Genomic DNA, 14,721 nt, shown 5'->3' on the forward strand with positions numbered 1-14,721 from the left:
ATTGGAGGTGGAGAGGGAGCCGTGGAGATGCGTGCAAAGGCAAGGAGTATGGCTGATTGCCCCAAGTTGTTTTTCCGGCATCCAGTTTTCCACTCTGTCGATGCTTAAACGGCTTTGCTTTACGGCGCACTCACCGGATAACCGTTCGCATCTTTGCCTTTTACAAAGTTGATGAGCAATGGGGGATATGATGTGTATCGTACGAGTATATGTACAAATATCTACAGATACTTTGAGCTTATGCTCGGTAAAGATATTCAGTTCTATAGAGAAATATTCACTTACCAAGAACCCATTGGGGAAGACCGGTAGATACGGAGATCTCAATGAAATGGAATGTTGGACATCTCCATGCAATTGTAGAACCCTTTTCTGATTCAGTTTAGATTATTTGCCCAGAATGAAGACGGTACAACGTCTAGACCCATGGTGTTTCTGCGTCTACATCGATACATTTACTAGATCGCTTCATTGTACTATATGCCAGAAACTACGAGACATTCGAATACCGCAAGAGAGTGAAACACGTGCGTTTTATTCTCTTTCTAAATGGTAAATATTGTAGCACAAATATCTAGTGTCTAGATCGCTTTAACGGGCATAGGAATACGATCCTATGGGATCAGATAATAAGATGTCCTATTCCAAAGAAAATAATGAATACATGTTGGGATAATAGCATATGGCATTTGCCATTAGCATAGTTTTATTTATTCCGCAAAATGTTCGAAAGTCCAGAAATCTATCCATATGGGGTCGTTGCTAGTTGCATGCGCATGGGATTGGCTGATCGATATGCGCATATATTGCTGTAATGAACAGGGTATATTCGCGGCCATATTGAGCTGGTTACGACAGCTTCTGCTTCTGCATGGACTGGGGCAGGGACTGGGACTGAGACAGGGACTGGGATTGGGACTCGGGCTGGACAGGAGGAGGCCGGACATACGCCTGGATGTAGAACTTGCCGAACAGATACATGAAGACGATGCCCTGGAACATGTTCAGGTAGAGCAGGCTGTGCGGAATGGGGCAGTTGGGCGATAGGAATCGCACGTAGAAGGAGTAACTGAAGAGCAGCACAAACTGGACAAGCTGCGTCAACGTGATGTACTTCTTCCACCAGATGTTGGCCTTCACGCCGGGATACTGCGAGGACAGGAAGTAGTAGAAGTACATGACCGTGTGCACGACCGTGTTGAGCAGGCCGACGGAGTTGAAGTGGCCCCCGGTGCCGTAGATTCGGGTCACCGCATAGCCCCCGAAGGCCATGAACACGTGGTGGTAGATGTGCAGGAAGGTGACCTGCTTGTAGCTCTTTCGCAGCACAAAGAACACGGTGTCCATCAGATCCACCACCTTGTTCACGAGGTATGCGGTGTGCACCACCCGCTCCAGCTGCCGGTACCTATGGTCGGGCGGGAAGCTCTCCATGCAGCGCAGATTGCAGATTCCCTCGATGAACAGGTAGTAGAAGACCTAAGGCGAAAGGAAAGTACAATCAATCCACTGATCCGCGGCACCCATCAGTCGGTACTCACAATTCCGAAGTAGAGGCCATTGTAGATCACCTGGCCGAGATTATAGACCATCAGCACCCGCCTCAGGTCGTATGGCTTGCGGTTTCTCATGTATATCCTTCCCAGCTTGAGGACAAAGAGCAGATAGGCCGCCAGAATGATGATCATCGGCCATGGCGAACCGGCCAGGAGGATGGGATTTGGGTCTGTGGATTGGTTTTCAAGCGGAGATTAGAGAATCTGGCCCACAAAAGCACTATCGGATTAGCACATAAAGGGTCTCGCACCTCCTTGAGGTATATCGAAAATACCGAGCGTCATCGCTAGCGTTGATTGTCGGCCGAACGGCACCTATTGACTGTTCAAAGACACTGAAATGTATTCGGACCTGCATTTGTGGAATTAATCGAATCAAATAATGTATTATTCAAATCTTTGAACTGCGCTCTCTGTCCCACATTTCAGGGAGAGAGAAGAAAACATAGAGAGAACATAGAACAGAACTAGCGCTAGAACTAGAGCTGGATCAAGACTTTAAGTTTCAGACTCAACGAGGAAGGGCGAACCCAACAGAACGGGCTGTACTTTATTGGTAATTAATGCTGTTTGCTCTTTGCCCTGATGTAGGTCTGATAGTAGAAGTTCCCGAACATGATCATCATCGAGGTGGAGACCGCCAGCTGGAGGTACTGCAGGCTGAGGGGGAAGTTGCAGCCCGGATTGAGGCACAGCACCAGCGTGGCCTGCACGAACAGAATGGCGAACTGCAGCATCTGCAGCTTGGTGATGTACTGCTTCCACCACAGCTTGCCCTTGATCTGCGGGTACTGGGCCGCCACATAGTAGTAGGCGTACATCACCACATGGACGAGGGTATTGAGGAAGCCCATCATGCAGAGCTGGCCCCCGGCCCCGAAGAGGTAGAAGACGACGGGCGGACCCAGGACCATCAGGGCGTGGTGGTAGACATGGAGTACGGTGATCTGCTTGTAGCTCTTGCGCAGCACAAAGAACACGGTGTCCGCCAGGTCGAGCACCTTGTTCAGCCAGTACGCGTAGACGACCAGGCGCTCGAAGTGCTTCTCGGGATGGTCCAGTGGAAGCATTTCCATGCATCGCAGATCGTACACTCGCCGGATCAGGATGAAGTAGAAACCCTGAGGGAGGGCATGGAGACGGGTTAGATGTGTCTGAGCACTGGCCCTGGACTAACCTACACAGCCGAACATCACGGCGTTCATCAGGATCTGGCAGAGGTTGTACACCAGCATCACTCGCCGTACATTGAACGGCTTCCTCTGGGCCATGAAGTCACGGCCCAGCTTGAGCACAAAGATCAGATATCCCACGACGATCAGCAGAGCCGGGAGCGGGCTGCTGAACAGTGTCAGCTTCACCGGATCTGCGGAGTATAGGGGGGGCGTATGAGATGAAAGGGCTGCTGCCACTGCCACACTCGACAAAATCCTCGGTTTTTTACCCGCTGGCAATGTCCGGAAAATATCCAAAATTGTGCTGGAGTTCATGGTGGAGCCGTTAACCAAAGCGTAACACTATCCAGCTCTATCCACCGAACGCTGCTTTTTATAGCCCGTACGTCCGAAACTGGAATGGGGCGCCGGAACCGCTACACTAAACTACAGAGAACTGATTAAATATTCCCCCCAAGCCTGTCAACTAGGCCTCAACCGAATCAAACTCTCAGACACAGACACAGACACAGAACAGACACACATTCTACCGATTTGACTTTCTAATTTGGAAATGGTAATCGCCCATTGGATGGAAGGGAGTAGCAGCCGTAGTCTATCCTTAGGTCAGGTCGGATTCATTTTGGGAATTCAACTAAATTATCGAAGAGATAATTCGACTTTTGAGGGAGCTTCTTGCCAGAAAAAGATCAAAGTATTTTATGACCTCAAGGATTGTCATTTGTTTCTATCTACCTTTACTCTACCTTTTGATATCTTTAGTGTACGTAATCTATACAATAAATGATCAAATATAAGACCATTTATTTGCCAAAAGGAAGTTTCACTTTCACTCTCTATACGATTTGTTTTTCGCTTCTCCAAGGCCCCTGATCCATGATCCGCAGCGTTTGAAAGACTGTGGCTTGCATATCCCCTAATTTGTTGAACCAAATCGATCGTGCTCTAATTAGAATTTTATGCAAATCAAATTGATTTCGCTACCTCGTACTACCTTGACTTTTGTAATCAATTTCTCCTGTATCTCTCTCTTGTTTTGCTTTGCAGTTGACTTGAAGCTCGTGGAATACGCTTTTTTTTTTGGAGAACAGACAATGGCGTCCAGCAACAAAAGCAACAAAAGATACAAAAGCACAGCCGGGAGATACTTCGGCTGCAGCTGCCTTTGCAGCAGAAACACAAAAGTGGGCGAAAAAGTTGCCAGAACCGACGCCGGATCGAACCAAGGACAACGGCAACAACAACAAATCTAATTACGGAACAACAATAAGGTCAAACCTGGATGTTGTCCAAGGGATGTTAAAGTTGATGATGGTGGTGATGGGACCGCACCCCTTTGTGCGTCCTGACGGAAATGAGGCCCTATGTGTCGCCCAGTCAATGCCTCGCTTCGGTGACCGAGTGAGCGAGTAACAGGCGAAACTCCGATTACAAATTCTCCGGCAATCTGCTGGAATTTAATTAAAGAGCAAAACAAGCCAGAACACGAGCTAGCGAGAGAGAGTCCGAGAGGAGAAGAGTCCAAGTAGGGCGATAGCCCAAGAGGCGTGGCGGCGGGTGGGCCATAAATCCATGCCCGCATCCTTGCTGCATGCTGCTTGTCCGCTGCAATTGAGTGGAGCGCCGGCACTGGCCAATTAGTTGCTGCATTTACAGCCAAGAGCGGCTATCATTTGGGCTCCATTGAACGTACTCCCGGTACACCGCTGCCTCACTGATGACTGCGGCCAAAAGACGTGCGGGCAGCAGCAGCAACGAGCAGCAATCCCTTCAGCAGCAGCAGCAGCAGCCACAGCATCTGCCACGGCAGGATGGGCATCAGCAGGGGCAGGGCCACCACGAGTACCAGCAGTTGCTGCAGCATCCCCACCACCATCAGCACTACGGCGTCGGGGGTGGCAACCACCCACAGCAATACCACCAGAGACAGCATCCGCAGCAGCACCAGCAGCAGCAGCAGAACTCGCATCCACAGCATCAGCATCCTCATCAGCACACGAATCCTCACCAGGCGACACTGCGCGATTGCTCCGTCAAATTGCCGCTGGACATCCTGTGAGTACGAGTAGAGCCAACAAATCATTTAGGGTCTCCCTTTTGGGGCGGTGGCGGGGGCGAAGGCGTGGGCTGGGGTTCGATTCGGTTTTTTCCGATAAGGAGTGGAAAACACAGAGAACATCAAAAAAAGGTCAAACTGTCCCCCTCCCTTGGGGTATTGCGGTGTGGCGGAAAGGGGGCAGAGTGTACAGCGTGTCACGTCTGGATGGTTTAATAAAATTTACATTTTAAGAGCGCCAAATGAAAATTGCATTAACTTTAACGGGACAACATTTGCTCGATTCGATTTTCATGCTTCCGACGCTTTCCCAAGGAAAAATGAATCAGAATACATATTATAAATATTTGCCCAACGAGCTTAACAGGGAGGGAACGAAAAGAAGGCCAAATGCCCAGCGAAAGAGGGACAAATGGAGCGCCGGAAGAGCGCTTAACGCACAGGAGAAAGGCAAAAAGAAAGCAGACTTTTGCCAGATTTGTCAGGATTAGTGGGAACAGAGCCGGCGTTGCCTTTAAAGCTCAACGCTTAAGCTTAAAGCCTGCCACAGCCCCACAAAGCGTGTGACAGCAGTGGCATCAGCTGCAGCAGAAAGGGGCGGGGAGGGGGGCAGCTGCGTTTATGCAGATCGCAGTCAAGTGGCAAGCGGCCCAAGCCCTATGGGGCGTGAAACGAGGCCAGTCGCAGTCCCGACGACTGCTGCCACTGTCGGCCCCCTTTCTGCTGCTACTGGGGAAAAAACAACAGGGCATGAAGAAATGGCGGACTTAAAGCAGGTCGACAAGACGCCGGGAGGAAAAAACTGCTGGCAGAGAGTGTGGAGAGGAGAGCTGTGGAAGAAGTCAGTTGGTCTCGCTCTGAGGTTGCAATGTGCGCCACAAACGGTGCCGTCGAGTGAAGTGACTCGACTCGACTCGACTCCTTGCGGGCCTGTGGCACAGTGTGTCGTTACTTTTAACGAGGTGTCGCATGCGAAACTCGAACAAGTGGTGATAGAGGGGCGTGTGGTGGGGTCCTGCCTGTTGCCATACACTGCCTAGCCCTTTCCCTCCACCAGCCCTGCACACCTCTTGTCTATGAAAATGCACTTAGCTGCAGACTGACGGCACCAGCAGCCCCAGCAGCAACAGCAGCAGCTCCTTCTGTCACCTGCTAATGCCCCTGCACCCTGCATTCTGGTTCTCTTGCACCGGCTGCGGCATGCTGCAAATGAAGTCATCCATTAGGCAACGTTACGTATACGCCTAGTGCTCCTGCTGCGTGGCCTCTCGGCTACTCCTTCTGCTGGCTCCTTCCGCCTGATGTGTCGGCAGTATGCTGCTCATAATAATGCTGCCAGTGTTTGTTGCGGTCTAAGCGGAAACGTTTATAATGGAATTCGCTTAAGCGCTGCCGGACGTGGACGAGGACGAGAACGTGAACGTGAATGGGGCTGCGGCTGAGGACGAGTGCCAGAACACGGCAAAGTGTCGTCTTGCTAATTTCGCAACGCCCGAGGGGGAAGGGACAGGTAGAGAGAGAGGATGGGTTTCGTGTTAGCTGTGCCCCAACGTTAATTACTCAGCAGCGATGGAATGGCAATCTAATTACCGGGCGACACAGAGTAGGCGATGGGAAGGACTTGGTCTGATGGAAAACTAAATCAAAAATCACTTTCGTTTCGCTTACAGATGGCTACCGAAATCGGCGATGCGACCGGCGGGACCTGATGCCTCGCACACGGACTGCATCCTGGTGGTGGGCGTCTCCCGTCCAAAGCTGGCCGTCGTCTTCCTCACGGTCATGCTGATCTCGCTGTTCCTAACATTCCACGTGCTCTACGACAGTGCCGTGTACAACATCCAAGCCGCTCAGGCAGTGCACGAAAGGCATCGCCTCTCGCTGGCAGCCTCCGCCTCCGCATCAGCCCTGTCCAGATCTTCAGCTGCAAGTGGTTCCTCCTCCTCCTCCTCCTTCTCCTCCTTCTCATCGTCATCCAATCATTTGCCTGCTTTTGTGAAGCCAGTGCCCAACGCGAATCAGCTTAGCCATCCCATGGTCTTTCCCTCCAGTCGGGTGCACTTTCCCAAAACGAGTCGGCGTCTGCCGCAGGTGAGTACCAAATCTCTTGCCTCTGTGTGTCTCGTACTAATTGCTGCCAATGGCATTTGTATGTTCATGTACATTTCATTCGATTTCCGCTTCCGGATGGACCCAGGCCCTCATAATTGGTGTGCGAAAGTGCGGGACGAGGGCTCTGCTGGAGATGCTGTATCTGCATCCGCGCATCCAGAAGGCCGGCGGCGAAGTGCACTTCTTCGATCGGGACGAGAACTATCTGAAGGGCCTGGAGTGGTATCGCAAGAAGATGCCGCACTCCTTCCGAGGACAGATAACCATCGAGAAGAGTCCCAGTTACTTTGTCTCGCCAGAGGTGAGTGCCCTCCCCTTCTCTGGGGTTCCTCTTTCGAAGCGGAGTCCCTTTGATCTCTAATTGCCAATTAGGTGTGTGTTGCATTGGATCCGGGCCTAACAGTCGTCCGACCGTAATTATTAATTAACTGCCTGCCAGCGCTGTCCCTTTACACTCACCTTTTCCTAGTGCTCCCTCACCGCCCCGATGGATGTGTCTGTCCGTCCATCCATCTATCAAATTAAAATGAAACGCTCGACCATGTCCCAGCCAATTTCCGTGCCCATGTCGGGGCCCCAGTGCGGAAATTCATTTGGCAAACGGCTTCGTCTAACGCCCAAGTGGAATCGCTCTTTGGCCAACTTTTATTATAGTTTTTGTTGTTCCTGCTTCCGCTGCTGCCTCTGTTGCTGCTGTGCCCGCAGAGTGTCACAAAATTGGGTTTGTCTGATGCAATTTCGCTACGAGCCGGAAGTTGCATGTGTCACTTGCAGAGAGCACTCCAACGGTGGTAGTGGAAAGTGGGGGGACAGGGCCCGGGCAGGGCAATATTTTATCCAGAGTTCCGTTTCAATTTTCCTTTTTACTACCGTGCGCGTCCGTCGGTTGATGCACCATTTCAATTTGTTATGCAGCAGCATCAGGTTGCACGTGGCAAGTGCCAAAGAGTACGGTGCGTTGGATAAATCTTCATTAATGCTGTTATTAATATTGATTGAGAGCGGATGCATTTGCATCTGCATCTGGGGCCCGTCAGCTAATGCTCTTTTCCCTTGAAAACTCTGCGGAATATATCAAATTATCCTCCGCTTCTCGTCGGCAGATGCCTCCTTACCTCCGTCCCACGCCATAAATAATATATTTCTCGGGGCGTGCTTTGGCCTCAGCCAGAACCTGCCAGAACCTCCTCCCCAGGAGCAGCAGGGCACGCATTGCCATATGACATTTTCCGTGCGCTTTTCGTTTGTGGGTCGCTCCAAATGCATTTTCCCCACATTAAAGTTTAAAGGGAATACAAAATTCCCACCAGAGGAGACTGTAAATGGTTCATCAGCGTGAATTATTCTGAAAGAGCGACAGCAAGTTCGGAACTTGTTGCACGGCCCGTGATGGTGGCAGTGGGGCAGGAGGCTTTTATTGAAATTGATTAAGTTTATTTACTCGGCTCGTTTCGCCCATTTGGGAGGCTATTTATACTCAACGCTCATCGTGGCAGATTCAAGGACTTCAAGGGAGGGTGACGGCCTGCTCCTGGGGCTGGGCCATGCCGCCTTGCCTGCCCGCCTTTTATTGTACGGCAATATTTTCCGGCTTAATTAAATTGTTCACAGTACACTGGTTGCGGAAGTGCAGCAGCAGGGGGGCGCCCAGGACGGCAGCCTGCTACACTATGCAGCATATTAAAGGCCTTCTAGTACCCGTACTATACTGCAAACGTTAAAAAAAGCCTGAGAAGAGCTTCATTTAGATTGCGACTTTTAAATTGTGAAAATAGTTGGCCAAGAGATAGACCGAAGGACAGGCAGAGTATATGCCCTGATTGGGCCAGAGGCAGAGCCTCCCGCTTTGCTTACGAAAAAAGCCTCTCTGTTTTAATTAGTTCCTTCCATTGAGCATTGCCTCTAAACTCATTATGTTAAATTTCCATTGCAGGTGCCGGAACGAGTGCGGGCCATGAACGCGAGCATCAAGCTGCTGCTGATTGTCCGCGAGCCAGTGACCAGGGCCATCTCGGACTACACCCAGCTGCGCAGCCATGCGGCCACTGCCATCCTGCCGCTGGCCGAGCGGGAGAGCTCCGGCAGTGGCGCCTCCGCGGCAGCCGCCCAGCCTCCCAAGATGCCATCACAGTCGCTGCTGTATGCTAAGCTGCAGGCGGCCCATGGCTATGACAATGCCCTGGTCGGTGGCAGTGGGGCGGGCGCCAAGGAGACAAAGACAAAGTTAAGCGTCGCCGGCAGGCGGCCGGCAGGAGCTGGAGTTGGAGCTGGCGGAACGATAACCACGACAACACCATCGCCGATGGCAAGTGCCGCCCAACTGGCAGCCAAGTAAGTGAAGTGAACCCAGTCGCAGGCTCAGACGCAGTCCCTCACCCAGTCCCATCTTCGCACCATTCTCGGGGCTGCTTGGCATGCAAATGAAATGCAAACTGCAAATGAAAGTTGCCCAAAATGCGACGACTCTTGTCCTTGGCTCACTCCATCCCTGTCGCTCTGCAGTGGAAAGTTGCTTCTTGCGGCCTCACTTTTTGGCGGAGATAAAGAGACTGGGGCAGGGGCTGGGGTGGGGCAGGACTCTGTTTAACTGGGGAAAATGGAGTGTAGACCGAGGCAAGACTGCTCATTTGCAGCTGTTGGCGATTCAATTTGCCATTCTTCTCTTTTGCTTTGCCTGAGAGTAAAATTTAAATCACACCCCCTTTCCCACCACTTTGCAGGTCCTTTGAGGAGCTGGCCATATTTCCCAATGGCACCGTTAACGAGGCTTATCGACCGCTCAGCATATCCATGTACCATGTCCATCTGCACCGCTGGCTGGAGGTGTTTCCGCGCGAACAGCTGCTGGTGGTCAACGGGGATCGCCTCATCGAGGACCCGGTCTCCCAGCTGAGGCGCATCGAGGCGTTCTTGGGTGAGTAGACCTCACATATGTATTCCCTGGGATTCTATTTGAATGCTTTTATCTTACCCAGGCATTGAGCATCGTGTGAAGAGCGAGCACTTCTACTTTAACGAGACCAAGGGATTCTACTGCCTGCGCTACGACAATGGAGATCGCTGCCTGCGCGAGACCAAGGGCCGAAAGCATCCGCATGTGGACCCGGTGGTGGTCTCCAGGCTGCGCAGATTCTTTGCCGAATACAACCAACGCTTCTACGAGCTGGTGGGCGAGGATCTCGGCTGGCCCGAGGAGTAGGCGCTGAAGAATTCCTAACTGAGAAACATGGACTGAGGGACTCCACCTTTGAGTGCAGTGCGAAGTGCATCATCACCATCCCATCCGATCCCAGCAAATAAATCTGCCAGCCAGCGGTCAATCCTTTGGACCTCTGGTGCAGCAATTTTAATTACCGGGGAGCAGAAGCGGCAGCGGCATCAGGAAAAAAAGGAGGCAAAGTTTACCCGTTGTATATTTTGCGGAGTTTCGCGAAACATTTCTGCCTGGCCGGGTCCTCACTTGCGGAGCCTAGCATGCAGCCATCAAGCCACCCAGCCACCCAGCCACCCAGCCACACACCCATCCAGCAGCTCTGACAGTTCAATTATGCGCGCGTATTGAAAAATTGCATTCCCATTTCCCGTAACCCACCAGCTACCGTCCCGCTCTGCCTCCCCATCGGCCCCACGCATGCAAATTTGCCTTCGCACTAGAGAAAGGAAATGAGAAAAAGAACAAGAAGGGAAAAAACACTGGAAATATAGTGTACTGTACGCATTTCGATGTGCAGCAGGCCATGAAAATGTGAATGGTGCAACTACTCGTATATAGTCCCTCAGAATCACATATCTGAATCCCATATACACAGCGTCTATATAGCGAAATAAAAGCAATATCTACATACTATACATGATGTTCGAAGGTTACACGTTTTGTACGTCCGTTTATGTGTGGAGTGGATGTGTGCCAGCACCTCTCTCTCTGCCACATGCGATTGTGTGTGTGTGTACGAGTGTCTGAGAGCATAAAAATTAATTAAGCAACTAAATGTGATTTTATAGCATATAAGCATAGACAAATTGAAAATGATTGCAACCGAAAGAGAACGAGAACGAGAGAGAGAGAGAGGGTGAGGCAATTTGAGAGATGAGGTGAGACAAGCAGCCAGTGGAGGTAGGAAGGCCCCACTTTGAGGAAATTAAAAATGTATTTAGACTAACAGTCGGCTGAATTAAATGTGTGCATATGAAAACAACCACAAACCTAAACATATCATCTATATATCTATGTATATAGAGTACAGTACTATATACATATAGTATGCTCGACAGGTAGACATATACATAATGCCATTTCTACGTCATGATACATATCGGTAGCTAAACCAACCATGAAATCGAAACATATCAGCTGCAATCGTCAGCGCAAATATACACAACAAATATACATATATTCAGATATATTATTATATACATACATACATATGTATCTTAGCCTGTAGGTTGAGCATCAATTTTATTGTAAATGATTTAGATTTTGACCTAGTTCTTAGCGTGCGATGTGTCATTGGAATCGTCTTAGACAAACTTTTAGCAGAATACATACATACCTATGCCCTTATCCTAGATTAATGTTGCACTGCCTAAACCAAAAACCAAAGGAAAAAAGTATAGAGATATCTTTACAGATGAGTAAACTGCACCCACATAGTGCGTAAGTTTATTACAGATAGTTTTTTAATGCATTTTTAGCCAGATTATTTTTTATTCCTAACGAGCGAACTCTACCTATAGATAATCCTATAATATACACATACATATCGGCGGTTTAGCTAAAGTCTAAAAATTTCGTAATGCATATCAAACTCAGTGTGAACTACTTAGGATAACACTCTCGATGGTGATCCACTTTCCTTTTATAACCCAGATATACACACATACATATACTACATATGAATAGAGGTACCTCCCCCTTTGGTTCGTGTACCGGTTTTTAGGGATCTTCAGCACAGAACTCGACTAGCGCTTAATAACAGTACTAAACAGGAAATAGACTATGAGATGTATAAGCCTTGTTTTTACAGACATTTTCTTATATACGATATGTAAATGTACCCCATGCTGATCTCTCAATGACAAAGGAACCACGAAAGGAATGAAACCAACCAAGCAATATCAAATCAAAGCAAGACTGAAGGTCCTCCGCAGAATGTTTTACTCTCATTTGTTTGTTACGAATTATTTACACTCGATTCTGAAAAACCAAGCAAACCCCAATATTATAGCAAAGACAACGAACATTTCTAATTTGTTTATATTTTTATACAGAGAAGACAACATTAACCAGAAACTGAATGGGAATCTCAACCATTTCCATTTTCAAAGTATATTAGTTATAGTAAAAAAAATTAAATATATATATATATATAGTATATATCGTGAATACGAGTATAACTTAAGAGCAATTTGTAGTTACATTTTGTCCTCGAACTTAAACTTGAACTACGCCAATTGCAAATACCAAATACATATCAAACGTTTAACTCAACTCTAGATCCTCCATTGATATTGATATATTAATATTATTGATGTATTGTCTACTTAAATTGAACGTGCAAAACTCAAAACTATAATGTACCTTAAAAATCAACTCTATTTCTTTAACTTTAACTCTAACTCTAACTGTAACTCAACTCTTTGCAACTTATTCAAACTTTCAATGTACATACATACAAAAAGTATTAACAAAACAAAACAAATCAAAAAAAAAAAGAATTCAACAAAACAACTGTAAGAAAACCAACAAAAAATCCACATTTTAAGCTATGGAACATTTTACCGCATGCAATAAATAAATGAAATTCAAACAAAACGGAAGAGTTTTAAGGATTTCGTAAGAGATAGTCTGGCTTATCTTATGGTAAGATCAGAACAAGTTACAACTTCCGTTGTCATTTTAGCCGCCCAATTTGACAAGTTTTCTGATTACATTAAATGTAAGACGATGTAACAGTAAAGGTAGATGTCGTTATTCTATATTTTAAATATTTTATCTATATTTATATCTATATTTTATCGGACACGATATCCAGTTAAGGAGTTCCATTTCCATTTTTTGACAGCCACAGTCAATTTCTATATGCAAAGGCGCAACCAATTCATGCAATGAATGTAATCAACCAGTAGTTCGATAGCTTATCGACTGCAAAATTCCTTCCAAAATGAAAGTGAAATGCCGGAGACTAATCTGGTGCCTGAGAACTCGCGGCCCTGGCTCCACATCGATCGACGCGAATTACATATATTCACTTAACAGAAATAATGAGCGCTTGGATCTCGACCGCTAAGATTTCGAGCGGGAGATGGATTTCGGCACACTAATAAACAAAGAATCTAGACTACGATATTCATGCATTTTTATGGATTTATTTGATGTAATATTTTTTTTTTTTATCGGAAATATCCCCACCATCCAGCACCGCCACCCAATCGACAATTCGTTTGAGGAACTCGGCCTCTACCAGCTCAATGATCCGCACATTTTCCGGATACTTTTCCCACTCCCGCACATGATCGTGCACGTAGCAGCACCAGCCGAATGTGGAAGATACAAGCTGCCACCAGAATAGCATTGCAGGAATACTCTTCGATCGAGAGAGCAGAGTGATGGCCGTATGCTGGACGGCGGCCTCCAGGCGACAATGCTACGGGAAAACTAAACAAAATTAATTGTGCACCTTCTATCCGGAGAGGTCTCTTCTTCGTCTCATCTACTCACAATGGGCATGTTTACACGCTCTTGAAGACAGGGCTCCGAAGGTATAATGGTGATCGGACAGTGTGTTTTGAGCAGCACGGCATGCGCGGCCTCCGGATCGGAATGGAAGTCAAATGCATGCTCCTGCTGCACGATGCTCTCTAGCGACTCCTCGTTATCCCTCGATGGATATATGGGCACCTGGAATCATAACCCGCAGGCGCTGAGGATGGGTTGCTCGTAGGTGGCTGGGGGTGGGGCATTCCAAGCTCTGTTGTAACTTTCGCGCGATGGTTTTGTTTCGGTTCTTGCTGTTTTCTTTTTTATGCGGTCTTTGTCTAGCAAACGGGCCTCTTGGGTTTCCTGGCTTTCTTGGGCTTCTTGCCGCAGCCATGCCTGGCATCGCGCTTGGACTTCTTAGAAGCCGCAGACCTCCGGCGCCTGCGTTTGCCACTTAAGGACCTCGAGCGCTTGCTGTGGCTCTTGCCACATGAGCCTTTGGGCTTGCGCTTAGAGCTTATACGTCTCTTCGGCTTCACGCCACATCCACCGTCATACGAGGGCTCCAGGTCAGAGTCACTAGTCGCTTCCATAGGCAAGAACATAGACGTTGGCTGTAGAGATCAAAAGAGGAGCTGTTGCATTAGATGACGGGTAGATTTCGATGCAAAGAACGTACTTTACGGGACCGGGCTCCGTGCTCTGGAGACATCCGGCGCAACCGCTGCGCTCCCAGGTTCAGCACAGCTTTTCTCTTGTGCGCGGGCCCAAACCGCTGTTTGGATCCACGCATGTAATTTCGAATAGCGGCAGCCGATCGCATCCCATTCGAACCTGGGAGAGCCAAGTCAAGCGCCTCGCTTTCCGATGACATCGATGAATTTTCGGTATCAGACATTATTACAAAACAAAGTTTACGAAACAAAAAACCGACACAAAAAACGGAGGACTGCCAAATATTTTGAAAATGAAAAAAATCTGTGTACTGATTCGAAAAATATTAAAAAAAACTAAAACTTTACAATTTTATTTCGCTGAGCTATAGGTGTGTATTGTACGGAGAGAAATACTAGAATGAACTAAGCCCTGGGTTTTGCGAACGACCTAAACAAATTTTGGATCACG

The 14,721-nt window shown here is 48.2% G+C and overlaps 4 protein-coding genes across 7 annotated transcripts in view; 1 reads left to right on the forward strand and 3 right to left on the reverse strand.

The window, feature by feature from the left end:
- Positions 1–12,712, forward strand: part of LOC108160214 (homeotic protein female sterile) — a 49,209-nt gene extending 36,497 nt beyond the window's left edge. For 2 of the 3 annotated variants that reach the window (XM_017294062.2, XM_017294063.2), the window contains 6 exons: positions 3,779–4,786; positions 6,458–6,878; positions 6,985–7,200; positions 8,833–9,230; positions 9,620–9,813; positions 9,875–12,712. In XM_017294062.2, coding sequence (XP_017149551.1) covers positions 4,449–4,786; positions 6,458–6,878; positions 6,985–7,200; positions 8,833–9,230; positions 9,620–9,813; positions 9,875–10,098 — 1,791 coding nt within the window. In that variant the 5' untranslated portion in view covers positions 3,779–4,448 and the 3' untranslated portion in view covers positions 10,099–12,712. The remainder of the gene's footprint in view (positions 1–3,778; positions 4,787–6,457; positions 6,879–6,984; positions 7,201–8,832; positions 9,231–9,619; positions 9,814–9,874) is intronic. The other variant, XM_033390346.1, reaches the window with a different exon arrangement.
- On the reverse strand, positions 662–1,903 carry LOC108160217 (elongation of very long chain fatty acids protein F). Its single transcript, XM_017294067.2, has 3 exons — positions 1,808–1,903; positions 1,542–1,726; positions 662–1,479 (listed from the first exon to the last, which is right to left on the reverse strand). The coding sequence occupies exons 1-3, from the start codon at positions 1,839–1,841 to the stop codon at positions 850–852; spliced, it is 849 nt and encodes a 282-aa protein (XP_017149556.1). The 5' UTR covers positions 1,842–1,903; the 3' UTR covers positions 662–849.
- LOC108160218 (elongation of very long chain fatty acids protein F) lies at positions 2,054–3,168 on the reverse strand. The gene is made up of 3 exons (XM_017294068.2): positions 3,001–3,168; positions 2,738–2,922; positions 2,054–2,677 (listed from the first exon to the last, which is right to left on the reverse strand). The coding sequence occupies exons 1-3, from the start codon at positions 3,044–3,046 to the stop codon at positions 2,117–2,119; spliced, it is 792 nt and encodes a 263-aa protein (XP_017149557.1). The 5' UTR covers positions 3,047–3,168; the 3' UTR covers positions 2,054–2,116.
- A 531-nt stretch (positions 12,713–13,243) lies between the features above and the next one.
- Positions 13,244–14,673, reverse strand: LOC117185722. 2 transcript variants are annotated; one of them, XM_033390353.1, is made up of 3 exons: positions 14,276–14,673; positions 13,618–14,210; positions 13,244–13,543 (listed from the first exon to the last, which is right to left on the reverse strand). In XM_033390353.1, the coding sequence occupies exons 2-3, from the start codon at positions 13,624–13,626 to the stop codon at positions 13,265–13,267; spliced, it is 288 nt and encodes a 95-aa protein (XP_033246244.1). In that variant the 5' UTR covers positions 13,627–14,210; positions 14,276–14,673; the 3' UTR covers positions 13,244–13,264. The 2 variants fall into 2 exon arrangements, with proteins under 2 accessions (XP_033246244.1, XP_017149627.1); XM_017294138.2 differs by having other exon boundaries at positions 13,246–13,554; positions 14,276–14,670.
- Between the last annotated feature and the right edge of the window lie 48 nt (positions 14,674–14,721).

This window comes from Drosophila miranda, chromosome 3 (assembly GCF_003369915.1).
Source record: "Drosophila miranda strain MSH22 chromosome 3, D.miranda_PacBio2.1, whole genome shotgun sequence".
NCBI classification, from domain to species: Eukaryota; Metazoa; Arthropoda; class Insecta; order Diptera; family Drosophilidae; genus Drosophila; species Drosophila miranda.

Bases quoted from the DNA above. Each gene is read 5' to 3' on its own strand.
- LOC108160217 (XM_017294067.2), bottom strand. From the start codon at position 1,841: ATGACGCTCGGTATTTTCGATATACCTCAAGGAG. The intron at 1,727-1,807 runs GTGCGAGACCCT...ACCAATCCACAG, and splicing joins TTTCGATATACCTCAAGGAG to ACCCAAATCCCATCCTCCTG. The intron at 1,480-1,541 runs GTGAGTACCGAC...CTTTCGCCTTAG, and splicing joins ATGGCCTCTACTTCGGAATT to GTCTTCTACTACCTGTTCAT.
- LOC108160218 (XM_017294068.2), bottom strand. From the start codon at position 3,046: ATGAACTCCAGCACAATTTTGGATATTTTCCGGACATTGCCAGCGG. The intron at 2,923-3,000 runs GTAAAAAACCGA...TATACTCCGCAG, and splicing joins TTTCCGGACATTGCCAGCGG to ATCCGGTGAAGCTGACACTG. The intron at 2,678-2,737 runs GTAGGTTAGTCC...GCCCTCCCTCAG, and splicing joins ACGCCGTGATGTTCGGCTGT to GGTTTCTACTTCATCCTGAT.
- LOC117185722 (XM_017294138.2), bottom strand. From the start codon at position 14,494: ATGTCTGATACCGAAAATTCATCGATGTCATCGGAAAGCGAGGCGCTT. The intron at 14,211-14,275 runs GTACGTTCTTTG...TGATCTCTACAG, and splicing joins ACGGAGCCCGGTCCCGTAAA to CCAACGTCTATGTTCTTGCC.